This window comes from Neofelis nebulosa, chromosome 2, assembly GCF_028018385.1.
Source record: "Neofelis nebulosa isolate mNeoNeb1 chromosome 2, mNeoNeb1.pri, whole genome shotgun sequence".
Lineage (NCBI taxonomy): Eukaryota > Metazoa > Chordata > Mammalia > Carnivora > Felidae > Neofelis > Neofelis nebulosa.
This window is the reverse complement of record NC_080783.1, coordinates 124,993,164-125,011,132: the sequence shown is the minus strand read 5'-3', so window position 1 is coordinate 125,011,132 and position 17,969 is coordinate 124,993,164. Positions and strand designations below refer to the sequence as shown.

Below are 17,969 nucleotides of genomic sequence, written 5' to 3'. Positions count from 1 at the left end.
AGGACTAAGTTATGTCATTCTTTCTTGATTCTGATGACGTAATTGGGTAGGAGAGAAAGGTATACGTTAACTCTCCATTTGCTGGGGATTCGTATGACCTGTTCTCTGCCTAGGAGAATTGGCTGTTCATGTGGACAGCCTCTTATCTGCTGGATGGGGGAGGAGTAGGGCTGCTGATGGTTAGCGCATCTGATCTCATCCATCGGGAAACTGAAGTTGAAGACACATTGCATAAGACAAATCCTATGTTGACAGCTCACTTCTCAGCTGATAACGGGGGGCACCTCTGCCCTGATGCACTGGCCTCCCCAACATCACAAGTGGTAGTCACAGCACGAAGTCATATTTACAGTTGATTTTATTTAAAAAAAAAATTTTTTTTAACGTTTATTTATTTTTGAGACACAGAATAAACGGGGGAGGGTCAGAGAGAGAGGGAGACACAGAATCTGAAACAGGCTCCAGGCTCTGAGCGGTCAGCACAGAGCCCGACACAGGGCTCGAACTCACAGACCGCGAAATCATGACCTGAGCTGAAGTCGGACACTTAACTGACTGAGCCACCCAGGCGCCCCTACAGTTGATTTTAAAAGGAAGTTTACTGTGTCAGTTTTCATTACCAATTTTTGTTAAAATTACTGGTCAAAATCTTGCTGGAATGAAAACAGTTTCAAGAAGAATTGGTTTACCAGGAACTTTGATGAAAGCTTTGAAAAGCTTCCTTTGAAATGAGAAAACATATAATTCTTTCCGGGTACACACTTTAAAAGTGTTTAAGATGTCAGACAGACTCAATCTGAGTCTCATCTAAGATGGCCAGAGCTCACATGGGGAGGTTGCTTTTCTATCCTAGATGTTATTTGAAACCACATTTTCCTGTGAGCATCCTAGCACAAAAACACTTAAGTTAACAAAATTTATGATGTTCTAGAAATACTTGGTCATGTTTATTGTAGAGAAACAACCTGAGGCTGACAGCTCTCAAGCCTTCCTTTCGACCCAGAATGGCTCTCCCCGCCTGAACCGAGCAGAGGTCCCAGCCAGGCCTGCTCCGCAGGAGGCCTACGACGTAGTCTTGCACCGAAAAGAAAATGAAGGATTTGGCTTCGTCATCCTCACCTCCAAAAACAAACCCCCTCCAGGAGGTAAGGGCTGCTATCTCCGATTGTCCCTCCCTGCAATTGCAGTGTTCTGAGTCTCCCTGTGGGCTTTGTGAAACTAATTAGGAATCATGTATGAATTGCCTGAGAGACTTACCTTTTTAAGAACGATGAATATTTTATTGTCAACACCGGCTAGTCCGAACCAAACTTCCAGGCTTCAGGTTAATCTGTCATCTCAGATTCCATAAAATAAGTCTTACCAGCACACTTTGCGCCAAGATTATATTGTGGCGGTATATTAGGGGCGTGCCCTAGTAGATTCAGTGAAAGGACAATGCTGAGTTTTTTAAAATAAGGAGGCATAGGGTTTTTTTAAATTGAGAGAAACTGTGTTTGCAGAAGTGAATTAAATGCTAGAAGCAGCTGAGAAGAAGCAAAATAGATTAATAGAAGAATCTTGACCCAAATATGTCTTAAATGGTCCTTTTGTATTATTTAATAACAATGGCCATATTCCAGCTATAAAGGAACCTTCTTGAGTGACAAGAGGCATGCTTATCTTTTATATATGCTTCACTGAAAAGTAAAAATTTTGTCAGAACTTTAAAAATTAATCTAAATATCCTGAACCCATTTTAACAGAATATTGTCATCTGGGAAGGGTGCATGTATGTACTAATTCCTTCAACAAAGGAGGAATTACCTCTAATATGTTCAGGGTTGTTAAGATTCAGCATATTAAATGTTGTGTCTAAGAAATAATCATCTTTAAATACAATTAGAAGATCCAAATGAATATAAGATGAGAACCAGACACTTGAGATTTTTTTCTATCAGACTTGTCTGGGTAACTATTTTTCCAAGTCAAATGATAAAAAAATCTTTGAGCACAGGAAAATGTGCTCCTCTCTCTGCCAGTGGATTTGAGTATATCTTGAGTAGTGAGATCCTCTTAGACTAGACGGCCACTAAAATCGTTGAAAAAGAAGGAAACCCTTTCAGCAGTGTTGTGGGCCAAACCAATTTGCAAAAATCTTGCTAAAATTAATGCAAGTGTGTAAAGGAAGAAGATTCTGTGGCATGGATGAGTTATTACTATAGTATCAGGTCACTGCTCACTGATACTAGTTTCCATTTTCCAAAAGCAGTTGCCATGGTAACACTCGGAACTGTCACTGATGCTCTGAGGATGATTATGTGGCCTGTGTTAGAAAAATGAAAGAAAGCAGGTTTGGGGGGATTTTATGTTGTATCACTGGAAACCAGTATTTCCCAAACCAAATAACCGTTTCAGAGAACCATATTCTTATTCTAATGCCATACAATAATCCCACGTATTCAGATGAACGAAAATAGTGCAAGATTACTGCTCGGTGTCATAGCTGCTAACTGCTTTTTCTACCGAACATACTCCTTTTCTAGGACTGCAGAAATTAGGGGAAGGGGAGGAGGCTAGTGTGCACCATGAAACAAAGCGATACAGAAGAAATCAGTAAAATAGGTCGCATTCCTTAAATATGTTTACCATTTTTATTTAGTTTGTATTTAAAATTTATATTGCATTTTAATGTACATTAAGTAATTCTTTTTATTTGTGTGTATCTGTTTACATTTAAATTTTTCAAACATTTTTACACCTGTTCATTGTAGTTGTCTCTTACTATCTTGATGGTTTTGTGTCTCACAGAGGGAGATATCTGTGTAAGATAGGGTCGGTAAGTGTTGGGCTCTGTAATCAGGCAAACTTGGATTCAGATTCCGCTGTGTCTTTTAAAAGCTGTCTGATCTTGGGCAAATTACTTACCCTCCAAGAGCTCCAACTTCCTCTGTTACGATGAGGATGACGGTAACACTTCTCGTCTCGTGGGGGTTTGAGGATCAAAGGAGGTAATGCGTGCGAGGCCCTTAGCCCGGACCTTCAAGAAATGTTAGCTGCTGTTGCTTGTTGTAGCTTCTGCTGCTGTTGTCACTGTCGTGTTATTCATCAAGTTGTTAGTCTACTGTCTCTTGATTTTTTTTTTTTTAAGAAATTTTAAAAAGTTTATCAATACTTGAGTAATGAGATGGGAAAGAAAGCCCAATTAAAATGTAAGATTGAGGCAGCAGCTCATGTAGGAAATGAGTGTTTGCAGCTCATTAATTATCAACCTGAATGGTAAATTAGGCTTCGGGTGTCCATGAACTTTATGTAAAGTACTTGAGATGTTCAGTCATTGGCACAAAACCCGAATTGGTAATTTCATTGAACTGCTAGTTAATAATCTCACAGAATGCTGAGCCCTGCAAGCATTCTTCCTGGACTCCCATTCATCTCTTATAGATGGAAGGGGAGCCTGGGGGGAGGCTTGGGTGAGGAGCTTTCACTCACAAAGACTGAGCAGTGGCTGCAGACTGCATCACAGAGAAAAAGGTGTGTTGAGACCAGAGTTAGCACAGGTGAAAAGGCAGGAAACCTGTCAGAACGGATCATTCTTTATGGACCTTGTCTTGGTATAGATTGGTATTCTGTTCAGGAAAGATTATTTCTTCCTTCTGATTAAATGTGTTTTCTGGTGACATTTATCACAAGTAGAGTTCCCGGTAGCATTTCTGACACCAGTTATGAAATTCTGAGATTCTCTGCCGATGACTTTTTCGAAGATCAGAGATCTGGGTCTGGCACCCTTGCTGCCCTGGACCCAGCTTGTGTAAATGATAAATGAGTGGAGCACCGAGAAAAGACATCTATTTAAGATGAAAAGGACTTGGCTAGTTTCTGCTTCGCCAGTAGTTCACAGGTTTTAGTGTTTGTCTTTCTTATCGTATACTTTTCAGTTCCGGTCGCAAAGGATTCTTTGAGAGGGGACATTTCCAGCTACTGTCCTTTCTTTTCCTGAAAGGAGTGTTTTAAGAGCACCCAAGTGATCTCCACAGCTGGACAAGGCAGTTCGGGAGTCAGATTTAGGCCAAAGATGAATGAAGATGATTAAATTGGTCTTATGGCAAATGCCTATGGACTTTGTATACCAACAAAAGCAGGGCAGGACTCAAGATGTGTACTCTGCGGGGTTACCTTGAAAATTTCCCAGTCCATTCAGAGAGTGTTCAGAAGTGACCTATCAGTCTCTTTGCTATTTTTAACTGTTTTGATAGTACTGCTGTAAATGCCAAGACTAGAACAATCCGACCGATCTTACCTTCCCTCATCCAGATAACTAGCCCTTCAGGAAATTCTGTACCAAGATTTTTCAATTCCCTTTGAGCACACTGCTCACATGGTGAGAAAGGAGTCACTGAGACTTCAGAGATTCATTCCGTTGGATGTTTTGCCAAGGGCCGAATGATTTTCTTCTCGGGGCATCTAGAATGAACAGTGTGTACAAGTAGGTCTTTTCTAAGAAGGAGGATAACTAAGGTATTGAGTTAGAAGGTCACCACAGGGCCACTGTCTGGTTCACTGGGCATTTCTGAAGTGCCACCTGTGTTCTCAGTGAATCGCTCACACGGCCTGGCACAGGATGTGGGCACAGGACGTGGCCCACACTGCCCTGGCACTTTTCTAGTTACTTTGTTTTAAGGCAAATGGTGCAAGTGCTTGATAATAATTCAGAGCTGAAAGGCGGTTGCTTCCAACATTGCCTTCCTCTGTTTTGGGATAAAATCTCTCCCTGTGTATAATCCTAGAAGAGCTGAGGAGTGAACGGCACTGCCCGTGGGGACAGAAATCATGGCTAAGAATAACTTCTAGTTCAAATGAATGGCTCTTAAAATGTCCCTGACATACACCTACCCATGACTCAAATACTGGTGAGGAGCCCATTTTACTATGGAAATGAAACATACTCAGAGTGCCATTTTAAATATTAATTCTCCTTCTTCATAATAGTCCGTAGTCAGCAGGAGGCAAATGGCCGACAGATTTACTGACCCCAGTGAGGAAATTCTCAAGGAACATGGAAGGAACATCTGTTTCTTAATACAAATGCTTCTTATTAAGAGGGGCGAAAGATATTTTGACAAGATTTCCTGAACGTCTGAGAACTTGTTTTAAGCCCTAATAACAGCAAAGTGTCTTAATCATCTAGGAAAGCCTTCAGCATCATGAACTAATAGAACTGCACGGCATGTCTTTGCAAATGTCTTAGACTCTGCTTTGTACACTGAGGGTAGGATTTTATCCATGAACCAAATAATCTTAATGTTAAACATTTCATGTTATGATTCCCCTCAGCTTTTCTAATTAAAAAAAAAAATCTAAAGGTATAAACAAAAGAAACTAATTTTGCTATAGAACTAGGTAGGATTCGTTTTAACAGGCAGTCATTTCACTGTGCCTGGATTTCTGAGCAGTAACTTCGGAGTCCTAAACTTGAATTTGAACTGCATTTATTCCCACGGTTCCCTGTGGGAGTAAATGCCCCTTCCACAGAATCAAAGATGGTCTCACTGTGGCCGTTTCTGAGATGGCCTGAATGTGGCCAACACGAAGCAAGGAACGTCAGATTCACGAGATAGTATCAGTGAGGTCAGTAGCCTTTACACAGGATTATCAGGATGGCAATATGAAAATTGGAGAAAGGCTTATGGTAAGTGGAAAATAGCCCAGCGGTCTATACGCTCGGACTGCAGCTATGTAAGAGTATCTGTGCGTGTGCACCAGAGGTGGAAGCTGATATGGAAGAAATTGCGGGTGCATAGGATGATCATGTGATACCTTTTTGCTCTACTTTTAAAGAATGTTGTTGGTTTTTTTTAACGTTTCTTTATTTTTGAGAGAGAGAGAGAGAGCACAAGTGGAGGAGGGGCAGAGAGAGAGGGAGACACAGAATCTGAAACAGACTCCAGGCTCTGAGCCATCAGCATAGAGCCAGATGTGGGGCTCGAACCCACAGACCGTGAGATCATGACCTGAGCCGAAGTCGGGTGCTTCACCGACCGAGCCACCCAGGCACCCCTTAAAGAATGTTTTTGATGTTACTATGTTGACTTTTTAAATGATGGTGATAAATCCAACATTAAACTAATTGAAAAACCTGGGCATTTTTTCCCATAGTAATTCCTCATAAAATTGGCCGAGTCATAGAAGGAAGTCCAGCCGATCGCTGTGGAAAACTGAAAATTGGAGATCACATCTCTGCGGTGAACGGGCAGTCCATTGTTGAACTGTCCCATGATAGCATCGTTCAGCTGATCAAAGATGCTGGTGTCACCGTCACACTAACGGTCATTGCTGAGGAGGGTAAGGAACCGGTAAATTTGCTTCCGGCAAACTCTCTGAGCAGCACAGAGCCTGCTGAAGGCAGTGGCTTCTTTGAGCATTGCCAGACTCACTGCAGTGATAGAACCATTTATATACCCCGGAGTCTCCTATTTTGCCTCTTCCATTTAATGAATTTAAAAGACAGTTTATTAAAAAGTTGTCAGTAGCTCAGGAAAAATAACCCAGCTAGCTAGTGAGCGGTGGCCGTCTATTTGTGTGCCGGAGAAGCAAGCACCCAGAAGTGAAAGAGATCGGGAATACTTTTCAGATCTCATTTTCTTAAAATGATGTCTTAAGTTTCTGCTTGCTTGAGCGAGAGGAAATCCTCTAAAGATTCAAAGAAAGTCGCTGTTGCTATCAAGCCTTTCATGTGAGGTCCGTGCCGCAGAGTGCCTGTCCTCGGGGCCGGGCTTTGTTCTGGGCAGCTGCCGTCTAAATGGGAAGCGGACTACGTCGGAACAGCCAGTAAATAGGGCAGAAAATGCATTCAGTGTCTTGCCTCCCTTTAAAGCTGCCTTCTGGTCATTAAGAGTTCCTAATTAGGAACCATTTTGAATAGCACCAGTTCATGGGCTCTGTTTATGAATTACAAGGTAACACAGTTACATAACGCACATCTCATTTTTCCTGAGTTTGCAAAACTAACAAGGAGAAGCCCAAAGTAGCAGAATTAGGAAGGGTTAGTCTTTTACGTTAAAATCCCTCATAGTGTAATGTGTATTCATGCCCTGCTGTCCCCCATGATCCTCTAATGTAGTCAGTCTTGGGGTCTGTCTTGTCATTCTTGATTCTTCCGTTCTCTCTTCCTGCTGCCCCCTCTCTCGTACGTTCGTTCGTAGTGGAGGCAGTACTCGAATCTCCTCCTGCCCCAGATCCCAGAGGGGCCTTTCCACATGGACATGAGCTCTCCAAGCTGCTCTCAGAAGCCTTTTCTAGTCTTCGGACCCCGCAACATCCCCTCCCCTGCCCATTTCCCTTTTCTGTAGTGTTCCACGCTCTGCCCAGCCTCTGTCCCAGAGTCTGCTGCTCCTTTCCCCTAAAAACCTCTTCTGTGGAAGCCCGAGTGCTTCCCTGGTCTCTGCACAGAAAGTGTTTTATGATTTTGCTCCCAGCTTGCCTTTTCAATTTACCCCCCCAGTGTTCTTTCCAGATCCACTCTTGAGCGAGGCCTCTTTGGCCTCTGTGCATGTGGGCTTCCTTCCGTGAATCCCACGGCACTCCATATCCCTGCAGTTCGTTGAGCGTCGTTCCCTGTGACTGTCTCCCTGTGGAAATGCTCTGCTCTTTGAAGACAAAACATCGTCAGTTGACTATGATACTTAGTAGGCGCTCAGTAAATGTTTTTTGAGTGAAGAAACGAGTTAAATGGATGAGTGAAGGAATGATTCAGTGAATGAACAAATGAACAGAGTAAAAGTCAGGAGACTTTCTGTTCTTTGCCAGGATCTAGCAGAGGCAGTATAAACCCAATAGAAGAAGTAAGGCCTTTGACAGACAGACTGACACCTATTAGGCAGTTGTATGACCTTAAACAAGCCACTTAACATTTCTACCCTGCAGTTTTGTTTTTCTTTTTTTAATCTATAGAATGGGATGATAATATCTATTTCAGGATCATTGTGAAAATCTGAGGTGAAAATGTACCTAGTCTGCGTAAGTACCCTCAGGTGCTCATCTAATGGTAACTGTGCCATTTCACCCCATCTTTGCCTGACTGACCCCCACATCCAGGTCTCTGCTCAGACCTTCCCACCTAAGTAATAATTTAGTAAGCACTTAACGATGTGGTAGGTGTTACCCTAAATACTTTACGTCTGTTAACTCATTCAATACACTAATCCTAGGTAGGCACGATTATTTTCCAGTTCCATGGCTGAGGAAACTGAGCCCCTGAGCACTTGGATCATTTGCCCACGGTCACAACACCAGTGACAGAAGCAGTGTTTGAGTCAGTAGACCGGCCCCAGCTCTGTGCTGTCAGCCGCTGTGCCTTCCCTAACCACAGGATCCAAAATAACCCTGCCCCGCCCGCCCCAGGCCCCTCACCTCTCGCCCTGCTCCCTCTGCTTTGCCACACTTTTCTCTGAGATTATTTAACCCGTGGTCTATTTGTTCATTGTCCTCTCCCCCACCAGAATGTAAAGTCATAAATTGCCAAAGCTAGAGATTTTGTCATATTCAGTGCTGAGCCCCAAGGGCCTAAAACGATGTTAGGCACGTCATAAGTGCTCAATAAAAATTTTTTTGAAGGCCTTTTGTTACTTAATGTGATTTTGGTCAGATTTCTTTATCTCTGTGCCTTCGCTCTGGTATCTTTACTGCGATCTCGAGAGCCCGCTTTTTAGCCTTAAATGTGTTCTGTGACCCACAAAGAAAAGCAGGCCTCGGTGTCACAAGGAAATTACATTTTAGGCTTGTTTGGAGAACGACGTGTGTAGTACGCCTCTATCAGCACACATGGCGTGCAGCAGTGAGAGAAGCACCTAGAAGTAATGGAGCTCGCGGTACTGCGGTCACTGTTTCTCTAACCGTCTGTAAAAAGGACCAGTGACTTTTCTCTAAGGCCAACACAGAAGGCATTGGTGTGAAATACATACAAATTAAATGAAAAACAAAAACAGAAACAGGGCGCCTGGGTGGCTCAGTCGGTTGAGTGTCCGACTTTGGCTCAGGTCAAGATCTTATAGTTTGTGGGTTCGAGCCCCGCGTTGGGCTCTGTGCTGACAGCTCAGAGCCTGGAGCCTACTTCAGATTCTGTGTGTCTCTCTCCTCTGCCTCTGCCCCGCTCCACGCTCTGTCTCTCTCAAAAATAAATAAACATTAAAAAAATTTTTTTAATAAAAAATAATTTTAAAAAAACAGACATAAAATTATTCCGTCCAGTCATTATAACATTTTCTAAATGCTGACTCTCAGTGTCTATCGGCATCTTATTGCGACTGACCCAGGAACCACACATTGACGAGCCTTGAAATAGATGACTTGGGAACGGACCGCTTCTTTCTCTTAGTTTAATTTTTTTTTGTTTTCCAGAATTACCCTTGACTGTTGATAGTGTTTCCTTAGGTTATCCACAATTGCTCATTTTTCTTAAAAATTAACTTTGACACTGGTCCAAATGCTTGGGGACGTACCCAAGATTTTCTATATAATGCTGATCAGTGTTTAGGAAAAACAGAAAGGAAGAAATAGAAAGGACACTCCTCAGCAGCATATACTTTAAAGCCTATTTCATATGTCAGCAAAGCCTGTTAAAGACAATCACGTTTGACAGGTAAAATCACATTTCAGTGGTTACACCTTATTTTATTGTATACTCAAGTTTTATTAAACTATGGAAGTATTCAAAATCTCTTATTTTTCTAAGGAAAAAAAATAGAAACTGTCTCTTCTGTCCATAAAAATCCCATCCATGGAGTTTGTTAGTCTTCCAAGTTTCTCGTTGTGTTCAGTATAAGATCTGTCAACTGCACCAAAGAGTCAAATGAGTATTTATAGCCTTAAAGCTGTTTTCAGAGATCACACGTTCGGATCAGCACCTACAGCTACATTACTTCCTCTCTGATACCACTCCCCTGCTGTCCCCTGCTGTCCCCTGCTGTCCCCTACTGTCCATAAGCCATTCACTGTTAATAGATAAGACAGTTACCAAAAAAGACAGTTCCTTCCATTCTTTTTGTCCCCTCTTACCAGATACCATTTGATGTTTAAGCTTATTTTGCCAGGGAAATGGTTACCTAAGTTCCCAAGCCATGTGTCATGTCTGGTATGACACGCCCCAGCGTATTCGTAGCTCAAGAGTCCTGCTCTAGCCCACAGTTCCACCACCTCGGCCCCTACCGTGCTGACTTGTGCTCAAGGACAGGACATAAACGCCTTGTACCTGGCTGTCCTTGCTCATTTTAAAGAAATCTTTAAGTTGTGTTATTCCTCAACATTGATTTCTACTTCTGTGTCACGTCTTGTCTGTTCCTTTTTTTTTTTTTAATTTTTTTTTTTTAACGTTTATTTATTTTTGAGACAGGGAGAGACAGAGCATGAACTGGGGAGGGTTAGAGAGAGGGAGACACAGAATCTGAAACAGGCTCCAGGCTCTGCACTGTCAGCACAGAGCCCGACGCGGGGCTCGAACCCACGGACCGCGAGATCATGACCTGAGCCGAAGTCGGCCGCTTAACCAACTGAGCCACCCGGGCGCCCCTGTCTGTTCCATTTTTAAGAGTGACCCAAGTTACCAAAGGCTACCGAGGACTCTGTTGGGTTGGCCCTGGTAGTGTCGCCACGAATACTTGGTTTTGTTTTCCATTTAGTTATCTGTTTGGTCCCATGCGTCTCCATTTTCCATGTCATTTCTCTCCCTACTCCCACTGGCCAACCATTCCATTGTGTTGTATGTGCCTCATTTTATTTTTACAATACATATCTGTGTGTGTGTGTGTTGGCATTCATTCATTCATTCATTTTAAAGAGAGTGTGCAAGTGGGGGAGGGGCAGAGAGAGAATATCTTAAGCAGGCTCCATACTCAGCACAGAGCCCAATGCAGGGCTTGACCCTGGAATCATGACCTGATCCAAAATCAAGAGTCGAATGCTTAACCAACTGAGCCACCCAGGTGCCCCGGCATTTATTTTTCACTCGCATAGATAGCATCATGTTACAGATTTTATGTTGGTTTTCTTCTCCAAATTCTCAAAAAATTCTCACTTTATTGTTCCAGGATCCAATCCAGATCCTGTGGCATTTAGTTGCCATATCTTTTTTCCTGAGTGACGTAGTATCTCATTATAGTTTTGATTTTTGTTTCCCTGATGCCTAACGATGTTGAGCATCTTTTCGTGTGCTCTTGGCCATTCATATATCTTTCTTGGAGAAGTGTCTCTTCAAATCTCTTCCTCAGTTTTGAATTGTCTTCTTTGTTGTTGAATTATAAGACTTCTTTATATATTCTGATATTAGATCCTTAACAGATGGATGCTTGCAAGTCTTTTCTCCCATTTTGCAGGTTGTCTTTCCACTTTCTTTATACCATCCTTTGATGCCCAGAAGTTCAATGTTGATGATGTCTAAATTATCTATGTTTGGTCTGGTTGCTTATGCCTCTGGTATCACAGCACCGTGTGATACTAAGATTTATCCATGTTGCTGGATGAACATAATCCATTGTTTTTAACTACCTGACCATTTTCCATAATGTATATTTACCACATATCACCTGTCCCCTCCCTCACAGACAACCACTTTGTCTCCGGTCCTCATTATCACAAACTCTCTGGATACACCCGCATATACATACCTAATACGTGCCTAATGTGACCAGGTACTGACCGACTGTCCTCCATAATTGTTGCACCTTCACCCCCACCGGCAGGCCGTGGAAGCTTCCGACACCTTTATGTGTCAGCCAGTGCCTGGTGTGAGCCTGCTTTCAAACCAGCCGCAGTGTGGGAAGTGTCCTCTCATTCGTGTTTAATTTGCATTTCTTTCATTACCCATTAATTTAAGCATCTCTTCAAATGCTTGTTTTGGGGCTTTTTTTTGTTGTGAGTTGCCTCTTCATATCTGTTACTCATTTTTCTTTTTTTTTTAATGTTTATTTATTTTGAGAGAGAGAGAGAGTGCAAGCAGGGGAGGGGCAGAGAGAGAGAGAGAGAGAGAGAGAGAATCCCAAGTGGGCTCCATGCCATCAGTGCAGAACCCAACGAAGGGCTCGTTCTCATGAACCATGAGATCATGACTGGAGCCAAAATCAAGGGTCGGATGCGTAACCGATTGAGCCACCCAGCTGCCCCTCCTTTTACTCATTTTTCTTGTGTGATTTCAGTCTTTTTCTTATTGATATTTAGAGATTCCTTGGGATAGGTATTAGTCCAATTTAGTTTAAAAAATTTTTTTGAGAGGGTACATGCTCAAATGACGGAGGGACAGAGAAAGAGAGAGGGAGAGAATCCTAAGCAGTCTCCTTGCTTGGTGCAGAGCCCAACGTGGGGCTTGATCTCACGACCGTGAGATCATGACCTGAACTGAAATCAAGAGTCCGACACTTAACCAGCTGAGCCACCCAGGCATCCCAGTGCAATTTAATTTTAGAAAGTACAAAGATCTTTTCCTGTCATCTGTATGTTAACTTTACCATCGTGCCCTCCACTGTACAGAGATTCTTAATTTAGATGTAATCACATTGGCCAATTTTTTCCTTATGACTTAGGCTTTTGAAGTTTCATTTAAGACATGTTCTCCTTACCCACCCCATGTCACAGAGATTTTCTCTTATATCATCGTCTGCTAGATTTATAATTTTACATTCAGTTCTTTAATGCATCTGGTGCCTCCCTTTTATTTGTAGTTTTAGGAGGGATCCAGCTTTATTTTTTTATTCTTACACTGAGCGGGCTTTTATAGCACCAGCTATCAGATAACACCTCTTTTCCTCATTGATCTATGCAGCCACCGTTCCTGTGTGTTTGCGTCCCCTTCCAACATGAGTCTCCTAGCTGTTCTGTGCTATTGATTTATCTGTTCTTGGGTCAATTTACATATGTATTTCCTGACAGTAATATACATAATACGTGTTTTAATGTGTGTGCACGTATGTATATCCACACACACTTTTTAACAAATCTGTAGCTTTGTGGTAGGTCCCAATATCTTGTCTGTTAAGGCAAGCTTTTATCCACCCGCCCCCTACACACACTCCAAATGGACGAGATATTCATGAAACTCTTCCATGTAAAATTTTAGAGCAAATTATTAAGAAACCCAACTGCGTTTTTTATTCGGATATATTGGATATATATTAACTTTGGGGTAATTTATACCTTTAACTATTAAGTTACCCCACCTAAGAGCCTAGGATGTCTCCATCATTTGTGCCCCTTACTGGAGTTTGAGGAGGTACTCTTACACAGTTCTCATTTATTCTTGCAGAGGATGAGTCACGATCCATTGTAATGTCTATATCCATAGTTTACGGGATTTTGTGTTTTTTTCGTCTGATAATAAATACACTTTCTCTTAAATAATTACATACAGAGACTCCCGCAAAAATTTAATCCTCACTGAGGGAGTGATCTGCTTAACCCATTGCTTTACTATCTGAACAACTTTCAGATAAAATGGAGAGAGAACATAAGCGCCCCCATGATAGCAATTTAAAAGTGCAACCAGTGGCGCCTGGGTGGCTCAGTTAGTTAAGCATCTGATTTTGGCTGAGATCATGATCTTACAGTTCATGAGTTCAAGTCCTGAATCAGGTGAGCTCAAGCCCTGCTTTGGGTGAGCACTGCTTTTCTTTTTCTTTCTTTCTTTCTTTCTTTCTTTCTTTCTTTCTTTCTTTCTTTCTTTCTTTCTTTCTTTCTTTCTTTCTTTCTTCCTTCCTTCCTTCCTTCCTTCCTTCCTTCCTTCCTTCCTTCCTTCTTTCTTTCTTTCTTTCTTTCTTTCTTTCTTTCTTTCTTTCTTTCTTTCTTTCTTCTTTCCTTCCTTTCTTCCTTTCTTCCTTTCTTCCTTCCTTCCTTCCTTCCTTCCTTCCTTTCTTCCTTCCTTCCTTCCTTCCTTTCTTCCTTTCTTCCTTCCTTCCTTCCTTCCTTCCTTCCTTCCTTCCTTTCTTCCTTTCTTTCTTTCTTCCTTCCTTCCTTCCTTCCTTCTTCTTTCTTCCTTCCTTCCTTCCTTCCTTCCTTCCTTCCTTCCTTCCTTCCTTCCTCTTTCTTTCTTTCTTTCTTTCTTTCTTTCTTTCTTTCTTTCTTTCTTTCTTCCTTCCTTCCTTCCTTCCTTCCTTCCTTCCTTCCTTCCTTTCTTTCTTTCTTCCTTCCTTCCTTTCTTCCTTCCTCCCTTCCTTCCCTTCCTTCCCTTCCTTTCCTTCCTTCCTTCTTTCTCTCTCTCTCTCTCAAATAAAAATAAAGTAAGAGCAACAGATTTCCATTTCTCTCTCTCTGTCTCTCTCTTTCTCTCTCAAATAAAAATAAAAGAGCAACAGATTTCCATTTCCCCCCATCTTCCCCCAAAAAAGTTCACACTCCACTCTTCCTTTCTGGAGCACTTGACTTTAAAGTGTTAAACATTTTTAACAAGTAAGGTAAAATTTCAGAATGTGCACTTTAAGAAAAATATAACCTCAAATAAGATTTCATCATTTTGAGGATTATGATAATGTTAATCATAATAGAAACATGTACCTAATGGGTAGATGCCAGGCACTGTCTGAAGCATGTACATTTGTAAGCTTGTTGGATAACGATAACCCCATGAGGTAGCTATAATTCCTTTTATGGGTGAGGTGATTAGAAGCACAGGGAATGGGAGTAATTTCCTCAAGAACACACAGCTAGTAAATAATAAGAGGCTTAACCCGTCAGTCTTGCTGCAGAGTTCATGGCCTAATTCACTAAGCTATGCTCCCTCTCTCTGGTATTTTCAATATCCTATGTTTAGGGGAGCCTAGGGGGCTCAGTCGGTTAAGCATGTGACTTTGGCTCAGGTCATGATCTCACAGTCTGTGAGTTCGAGCCCCGTGTCCGGCTCTGTGCTGACAGCTCAGAGCCTGGAGCCTGTTTCAGATTCTGTGTCTCCCTCTTTCTCTCTCCTCCCTCACTCATGCTCTCTCTCTTCTCAAAAATAAACGTTAAAAATTTTTTTTTAATATCCTATGTTTAACATATGGACAAGATAAGCATTCGGAAGTTTCAGCTTGACGGATAGGAGTGTGACAGCCTTAAGAGTCTCCCCTACCTGTCATCTCCCGTGACCTGCCACCCAGAGGCAGGTGGTTCCCATGCTTGGTCATGAGACCTGCCTTCAAGGAACAGCAGCAGGTGTGGAGCCACTGGCGATGATACAGAAAGAAATGTTCAGTTTTGTCCCCTGTATTTGTGCTCTCAGAAAACAGAAGCAGTGAAGCCTTTATCGACATTTGTCGACACTCGGGATGATTCTGTAAGTGTGTCTTTGGTATTTGTGCCAGGCAGAGCAGTTGCTCCTCTGTGAACGATGTGGGTTAGAGGCGTGCATGCAGTTTGCAGACTGGCTGCTGTGTCCAGCACTCCTGAGACCCGGCGTTTGCTGGGTGCGGGGCGTGCGCTCCAGAAGCCCATAGAATGGGCTGCCGGATGGCTCCTGGAGCTCCGTCTTCTCGATGCTGTTGTTGAGTATGTACACTTCTGATTTCCTTGTTGTGCGGATGACCAAGACGGAAGAGGCAAGTGTGTGCGGTAAGAATAGGGCTCCTGTTCTCTTCACACCTAAGCAGTGATCACAGCCACAGGGAGGAAATGGTAACATCCCAGTTCCAGACAGCCGGCCGCAGTGCTGCTCGTGCCGAAGTCACTAGGGTCGGGAACCCTCTGTGACGGTCTCACTCCCGTAGAGCACTTGGCCTCCACGTCTTTGTGTACAAAGGGTCATGTTTCCTGTTTCCTCATTTGAACAGAGCATCATGGCCCGCCGTCAGGAACAAACTCCGCCCGGCAAAGCCCCGCCCTGCAGCACAGACCCATGGGACAGTCACAGGCCAACCACGTACCTGGGGACAGGTGAGGCTGCTCTCCCCAGGTGCGGGCTCTTCCCTCTCATTTCCCCCTTCTTCCGTACGCACCCCCACTCCCGCCCCACCGGTGAGGTCAGAATGAGAACTCTCGTGTTTTCCGCCCTCAGATACCTTCCCAGTTCCCCCCGCTCCCTCGGTACCTCATCCCTCCTCCAGCCTCATCCCAGGGCTCAACACAGTCATCCCATCATGCCCGACAAGCGGGGACTGGAAAGAAAGAAGCGACAGCAGCCTCTGGCTCCGCCACGCTCGGTCCCCCTGATTTTGGCAGGGAACCCCAGACCCACATGCATTGCTGTCTTCTCAGCCTGCCCGAGCGATACCTGTACGCACTTCCTCACCTCTTTTGTTAAAAATATTAGCCACGAAACAAAAGCGAGGTTGTCACAAATTCAGCACCTCCACAGGCATCGGCGCTGCAGAGAGCTATTTCTCACCGGCAGGGTCAGCTCCTCTGCCCTGTGGTTCAGCTGCTTGAGTGCAGCTTTCCTTGATAAAAACTGCCCCGAGACGCCCTCAAAATAAAAACCAGACCAAACCAACGTGGGATGTGGACAGAGCTGACGCGGCTGTTGACCACCAGACGCACCTAGCGTCTCTGGCTCTCGATGCAGTCTGCCTTTCCGGCGGCCGGTCGGGAGAGTGGCAAGCTCAGCTTTGAAAAGAGACTAACCTGCCTTGGCTTTCAGAGTGTTTTCATTCTCTCCGTCCCGGGAGTGACTGGATTTCTCTGTTCGTAGAGGTGCCGTAGAAGGTGAAATCGGGAAAGACGTCTCCGCCTCTTACCGACACTCATGGTCTGACCACAAGCACCTTGCCCAGCCTGACGCCGCCATGGTTTCCGTTGTAGGCAGCCGACACAATCAGGTAAGCAGCTACCCCCCAGGTGCAAACTGGTCTTTTCAGTGGCTAAACCGCTGACACTGGTGAATTTTTCTTTTTAAAGAACCTAGGGAAAGCCTTTTACTTTTTTTATTTATTTTGAGAGAGAGAGTGCACATGTGAGCACATGCAGGGAAGGGGCAGAGAGGGAGAGAGAGAGAGAGAGAGAGAGAGAGAGAGAGAGAGAGAGAACCCCAAGCAGGCTCAGCGCTGTCAGCGCAGAGCCCGACATGAGGCCCGATCTCACGAACCGTGAGATCACGACCTAGGGCAAAATCAAGAGTTGGACGCTCAACCGATTGAGCCACCAGGTGGCCCAACACTGGTGAATTTGTCTTGCAAATGAGTTCGGATACATTCTCGTTCCCCAAATGTCTTGCTGTGTGTTTGGCATTCTGTTAGCTTCCCTGAGAGAGTGTAAAGGGTAAAAAAGCTTACCCTGACGTTGGAGAAATAAGCACCCCCAGTCAGGTACTTAGAAATAGCAGGGTTTGAGTTCATCAAAGTAGGGTTTGGGTTTGGGTTTTTTTTTTTTTCTTTTTTCAGGAAAATTAGTCATAATCTCCTTAAAGGAAGCATTTCTCCAAACTCTTTTCTCTGATAGTTCTGTTGCCCATTGACCAAATAGTGGGAAAAAAACATATAATCTTCACATTAACTTGGGCTGCATTTGTAAAAAATTAGCTCTTCAACCCAAACTCCCATTCCTTTCTTATGATCTAGAAATGCACACGGACTGTATAAATGCTGTCTTCCAGCTACAAAGGTAGTCTTTCTTCAAACTGTCAGTAAAGCAGCCCACGAAAACTTGTTTTCCTTACGCTCTTTCTCTCCCAGAGCCTTGGCTGTTACCCAGTGGAGCTAGAGCGAGGCCCCCGGGGATTTGGGTTCAGCCTCCGCGGGGGGAAGGAGTACAACATGGGGCTGTTCATCCTGCGTCTGGCTGAGGAGGGCCCCGCCATCAAAGACGGCAGGATCCACGTGAGTTCGCTTCCGTCCACAGCCTTTGCTTCTGGCTCCGGACTGGGAACTACTGAAAACAGTTGATCAAAGGGAGTGCGGAAACCCCCCAGAGCTAAGCAGCCAGGTTTTCCATCACAGAACCTGAGAGCAGCCGCTCCTGGTTTGACGTTCTGACCCCTGGCGATTCCGTGTCCTCCCTCGAGAGTGCTAGGCTGTAGCTCGGTGACGCTGTCCTCACCATCTTGA

At 43.8% G+C, this 17,969-nt stretch overlaps 1 protein-coding gene across 3 annotated transcripts in view; it reads left to right on the top strand.

Annotated features, from left to right (window-relative positions):
* Positions 1–17,969, top strand: part of MAGI3 (membrane associated guanylate kinase, WW and PDZ domain containing 3) — a 251,668-nt gene that overhangs the window by 224,903 nt on the left and 8,796 nt on the right. For 2 of the 3 annotated variants that reach the window (XM_058716160.1, XM_058716162.1), the window contains exons 15-19: positions 957–1,145; positions 6,136–6,321; positions 15,762–15,864; positions 16,619–16,745; positions 17,598–17,741. In XM_058716160.1, coding sequence (XP_058572143.1) covers positions 957–1,145; positions 6,136–6,321; positions 15,762–15,864; positions 16,619–16,745; positions 17,598–17,741 — 749 coding nt within the window. The remainder of the gene's footprint in view (positions 1–956; positions 1,146–6,135; positions 6,322–15,761; positions 15,865–16,618; positions 16,746–17,597; positions 17,742–17,969) is intronic. The other variant, XM_058716161.1, reaches the window with a different exon arrangement.